General features: G+C 55.0%; 1 protein-coding gene across 1 annotated transcript in view; it reads left to right on the top strand.

Annotated features, from left to right (window-relative positions):
• The first annotated feature begins 1732 nt into the window (after positions 1 to 1732).
• PLEKHG3 (pleckstrin homology domain containing, family G (with RhoGef domain) member 3) overlaps positions 1733 to 5292 on the top strand; it is a 17456-nt gene continuing 13896 nt past the window's right edge. Inside the window, exons 1-5 of the mRNA XM_006864559.1 lie at positions 1733 to 2071; positions 4347 to 4393; positions 4498 to 4648; positions 4750 to 4881; positions 5082 to 5264. Coding sequence (XP_006864621.1) covers positions 1733 to 2071; positions 4347 to 4393; positions 4498 to 4648; positions 4750 to 4881; positions 5082 to 5264 — 852 coding nt within the window. The remainder of the gene's footprint in view (positions 2072 to 4346; positions 4394 to 4497; positions 4649 to 4749; positions 4882 to 5081; positions 5265 to 5292) is intronic.

Below are 5292 nucleotides of genomic sequence, written 5' to 3'. Positions count from 1 at the left end.
GGACTGAGGAAAAAGGCAGGCACTGTCCTCCATTTCCCCAGGGGCTCTCCTCAGCGCTTCACCTAGAGGTTCCAGGTAATCTCCCCTGCCTTGTACGGTGGAGGGAGCAGGTACTGGGCACAGCCCCACCACCTTCTGGCCAGGGGGCTATGGATGATACCCTTCTCTGTAAAATGAGAGGCTTGTAGACAGTAAGAGAAGTGACTGCCCTCCACCTGAGACCCAGTGCTTTTAACTTTGTGGGGACATCAGTTTGTTTGCTATTTTTGTTGTTGCAGCTGTTGTTAGGCATTTGCTAAATCTGGTTGGGAACCGTATGCCCTGGAAACACACTGGTGGTGGTGATAGAGACCCCTGCCTTCTAATAACTTACTGTCCAGGGCACAAGGTCTCAGGGTGGTCACACCATCTCACAGTGAGTCTGTAAAATGTATGTAGAAGGGGACACAAGGTTTGGGGACTCTAGAAGGGGTGGTTTCTTATTAAAGAAGATGTATACATTGGGGGTGGTATGGCAAATGCCCCAGAGGCTGAGGGGTACCGGCACAGATAGGGCACTTGATTCCAGGCTGGGACAGACGCAGTGGAGGGGCAGTGTCCAGCCTTTTGGAGTGATTGCACCTTCTCAAACTTTCTCATAGATTCAGCCTTTTGGCTGCATCTGTGGCCAGGTAGGTTCTGAACCCCAGAGTTAGGCGTGGAAGGCTGTGGGGCAATGGGGTGACAGTTAATGCTCAGGAATTTTTCTCCTGTGGGAATAGCGATCAAATGTACATTCTGGAAAATAGCATTGGTGAGCTCCGTTCCTTTGGGGTGGGTGTGGCTTTCACCCTTCCCCCACTTGCTGCTCCAGGTGAGCCTGCAGGTGAGCCACCCCATCTGTTCAGGCAATAAAGTCCACCTGAGGCTATTTGCTTTTGCTTCCGGTTTCCTGTCTTGCCCTGTCTAGCTGTGCTGAGGGGAGTTTGCTAGACTCACTGGTGGCTCAGCCCTGGGGAATTTCCTGTGTCTGGGCCTCACCCCTTCAGGAGTCTGGGGTGAGTCAGGGGCCTGGACCTGGATGTAGGTGCTGGGGTGGGGTCCAGAGTAATGCTTGGCTCAGCCTTGCCCTGCCAGTATCTCGAAGGTCTCGGGTTTGCGGTGAAGCCTTTGGTGCCCCAGAGATGTTGTATTCCCAGAGAGGGCATGCCTGTCATGTGTGTTGTCTCAGATTGTAGAAGCCAGGTCTTTGCCTGTCCCTGGGTGGTGGCCCCAGCATAGGCCTCTTAGGTGGGTGCTTGGGAGATGCTTTTTGACAACTACTGTTATCGATAGTGTGATGTTTGTTTACCACTCTCAGCAAGTCACTTCATCCTTTTGTAATCTTGCGATGTGGGGGTACTGCTCCTCATTTTACAGGTGAGTGAAGCTCTGAGAGTCTGAGTACTTTGTCCAGGCAGAGGGCTGGGCTTTTAATGCCATTGAAGGCATCCCTGACCACCCCTTTGGGAGAGATGTCTTGAGTCCGAGTGCTTAGTTTTCTTTGGACCTGGTTTCCCTTTCCTTCATCCTGGGAAGAGAACACAGATGGCACAGTTGGAACCAGAAGAGCATCCTTGACTTGGACATCCTTGGAGATGCTCATGGAGTCTGGGCTGCAGGTCATTCCTCAGGATTCAGAGTTTTGACCTTTTGCCTGTCTGTTTTGCTCCAGAATCTCCCTGGGGTGCCTGCCTTAGGCAGCGATGCCAGGATGCCTGTCTCTGCCTCCCTCCGCCAAGATGGCAGCCAGGAGCGACCTGTGAGCCTGACCTCCACTACCTCCTCGTCAGGCTCCTCCCGGGACAGCCGTGGGGCCATGGAAGAGCCTAATGGTTCTGAGGCTTCAGCCACGAATGGGGCAGGCTCGGCACGCCGGCAGCCTCCCAACAGCAACAACAACTCCAGCAGTTGGCTGAACATGAAGGGGCCTCTCTCTCCATTCAACAGCCGGTCTGCAGCAGGGCTCAAGCTCAGCTACCTGGGCCGCGTGGTGCGGGAGATTGTGGAAACGGAGCGGATGTATGTGCAGGATCTTCGAAGCATCGTTGAGGTGGGTGCCCGTCCACCTGGGGCTTCAGAGCTGAGGGTGCCTCAGCTTTTTTGTATAAATCTATTTTCATTCTTGGAAAGAAAGTTCTCAACACATTTGCCTTGGAAGAACTGCTTTGCCTGGAGCCGTGTGGCATTCTGGGATCTCCAGCTCCAGTTGACCTGCCCTTGTTAATTCCTCCCACGTCCTTATGACGTTGGGTGTCTGATCAATAGCTGGGGCCAACAGGACTTTCTGCAGGTCTTCGGGGAGCAGCTGGTTTGCTAAGGAGGGAGAGGGACTCCAGTCTAACTCAGGAGGGTTGTGCTCAGAGAAGACGCTGCCTCAGTCATCTCCTAGCTGTGGGGTCTTGGGCACATTGTGTAACCCCTAAGCCACAGTTTCCCCGTCTGTAAAATGAAGACATACCTACTTGCAGGCAGCTGTGAGGATTCAATGGGTTAATGTAGATGAAGCCCTTCATGCTACTAGCTACACAGGAAAAGGTGGCATGGGGCTGCCACTGAGGAAGGCCCTCAGCCCCTAGAGTGTAGGTAGACCATGGCCATGAAATATTGCACTGTAGCTGTTCAATATTCAATCAGAGACGAAAGGGGTGGCTGGTTGTGGGGAAAGGAAAGGAGACCATGATTGGGCCGGGAGGGGAAGGGCTCTGAGGTGTGCCTCTCTCCTCTCCACACAGGACTACCTCTTGAAGATCATTGACACTCCCGGGCTGCTGAAGCCAGAGCAAGTCAGTGCTCTCTTTGGGAACATAGAAAGCATCTACGCTCTGAACAGGTATGTCATGAGTGGGCGGAGGTGCCCCGGGTTTGGCCTGGGAGGCCCAGTGCAGGGCCTGGGAAGGAGCCCCGGGTGTCCCTGGACTCATACTGTGGTGTGTGGGCCTGACCTCTGAGGGGACAACAAAGGTGACCAGTCCCTGTGCAGCAGTATAGTTAGTTTCCCTGCAAGAGATGAGGATACCAGCTGGGCACATGGGCCAGGTACTTCCCATCAGATGACGGGGAGAGGGACAGGGTCCAGCTGGGCCAGCGCCCTCTCAGGGGGATTTCTGGACTCTTGTACATTTTGATGCTCTTTCCTATGACTAATTTGTCCCCTTCATCTTTTCCCCTACTCACAAGACTCTTAATTTCTTCCACACCTCACTGACTCCCTGAGGACTTGAAGTTCCTTGGAGATGATCTGACCCACTAGTGGAATGCACAGCCAGACAAGACATGGTGTGGGGCCTGAGCATGGCCTGGCAAGGGCCTATCTCAGGCAGAGGGGCATCTCCAGACCCACAGAATCCCCAGGGTCAGGGCCAGGAGGAGCAGGGCTTGAGGGAGAGCTGTGATAGCTCAGAGGGACTTCATCCTGTGCAAGTCTTGTGGGACAGAGCCAGGCTGATGCCTAGGTTGAGGGAAGGGCAGATTGAGAAAAGAGGAAGAGCATGGTTTCTAGGGTTTCCTACAGTTTCTCCATCTGTGAAAGGGGACACGGAGATTCACCCCATCCTCTCAGCTTGTCCTGCATCCTTCTGAACTGGGGATCTTGATTCCTCTGCAAACCCCATCTCTTTCCTTCCTCTTTAATGTTTGCTTTTGTGTGTTTGACTCCATCTTCAGAGGAACTGTATCCCCTGCCAAGGTGGGTGCTGGCTGGTGTGTATTCTTCCAGCTGACCTATGAGCACGTGGCCTTGCCTCCCTCTCTGACTTTGCGGTGGTGCTTTGTTTCCTTTGGTGGCTGCCACGCGACAGCAGGGCTTGCTCGGTGGCTGGAAACCCTGCCTCTTGAGCATGGCAGTAGGGATGGCCGTGTGTCTGGGCACCAGCAGGTGGGGAGAGGGGACATGGCTGGCCAGGGGTGCTGCAGCCGGTCAGGGTCTGATGGCCACTCTCCCCTCGCCCAGCCAACTACTCAGAGACCTGGATAGCTGCAATAGTGACCCCGTGGCTGTGGCCAGCTGTTTCGTGGAAAGGGTAAGAAGGACTGGGTCCTGCCCCTTGTTCCATCTTCCTAGGAGCTCAGAGAGACAGGATCGCCCAGTATAGTGTGTTCACAAGGACTTCTGAGTCCTGAGGCACCTTCTCCAGGGGGAGTGCTTGGTAACCCTGCCTGGGATAGGAAGGGTGCTCTGGGGTGGAACCTAGACAAATGGTACAAAGATGGGCCTGCAGGTGCCAAGGGTTGGGGTGGGCAGAGTGTGCTCTGGGGGCCACTTTGATACAGCCCAGTTTGCAGCTAAATGGAAGCTTCCTGAAATCACTGTTTTGCATCTCTCCTAGAGCCAAGAGTTTGATATCTACACCCAGTATTGCAACAACTACCCCAAGTGAGTAATTGAGGTGGGCAGGGGAGACCAAGCTCTTTGGTGAGTCCATTACACCCCCACTCCCCAGCCTGTCCCATATGGTGACGGCCCCCTCCCGCCCCCAGCTCAGTGGCCGCCCTGACAGAGTGCATGCGGGACAAGCAGCAGGCCACGTTCTTCCAGGACCGGCAGGAGTTGCTAAAGCACTCGCTGCCCTTGGGTTCTTACCTGTTGAAGCCAGTCCAGCGCATCCTCAAGTACCACCTGCTGCTCCAGGTAGCTGGACGCATCGTCTTAGGGACATGGGAACAGACGGGTGGCAGTAGTGGGGACTGGGCCCTTGAGTCTGGGCTGCCTACGCACCATCTCCTACACAGGAAATTGCCAAACATTTTGATGAAGAAGAGGATGGCTTTGAGGTGGTGGAGGATGCCATTGATACCATGACCTGTGTGGCTTGGTACATCAACGACATGAAGAGGAGGCACGAGCACGCAGTCAGGCTGCAGGTGTTGGCAGGCTGGGTGGCTGGAGGGACAGCCAGGGGCTTGTGGGCAAGGGTGAGCTGAGGGGGCAGTCCTGTGTGGGGAAGGTTTCTCTGGGAGGAGCCCTTGGGCAGACTGTCTTTGGGGGATTCTGGCTGTGGCTGGCTCTGCGTGAGCCCCCTGCGCTCTTGTGTGACCCCAGGACTGGGCACTTCTCTGCACAGGAGATTCAGTCACTCCTCATCAACCGGAAGGGCCCAGACCTGACCATCTACGGGGAGCTTGTCCTGGAGGGCACGTTCCGCGTGCACCGTGTGCGCAATGAGAGGACCTTCTTCCTCTTTGACAAAGCCCTGCTCATCACCAAGAAGCGGGGCGACCACTTTGTCTATAAGGGTCACATCCCGGTAATCAAGCCCTTCCACAGTCGGGCTG

This window comes from Chrysochloris asiatica, unplaced genomic scaffold (assembly GCF_000296735.1).
Source record: "Chrysochloris asiatica unplaced genomic scaffold, ChrAsi1.0 scaffold00067, whole genome shotgun sequence".
NCBI classification, from domain to species: Eukaryota; Metazoa; Chordata; class Mammalia; order Afrosoricida; family Chrysochloridae; genus Chrysochloris; species Chrysochloris asiatica.
This window is presented reverse-complemented; position numbering and strand designations above follow the sequence as displayed.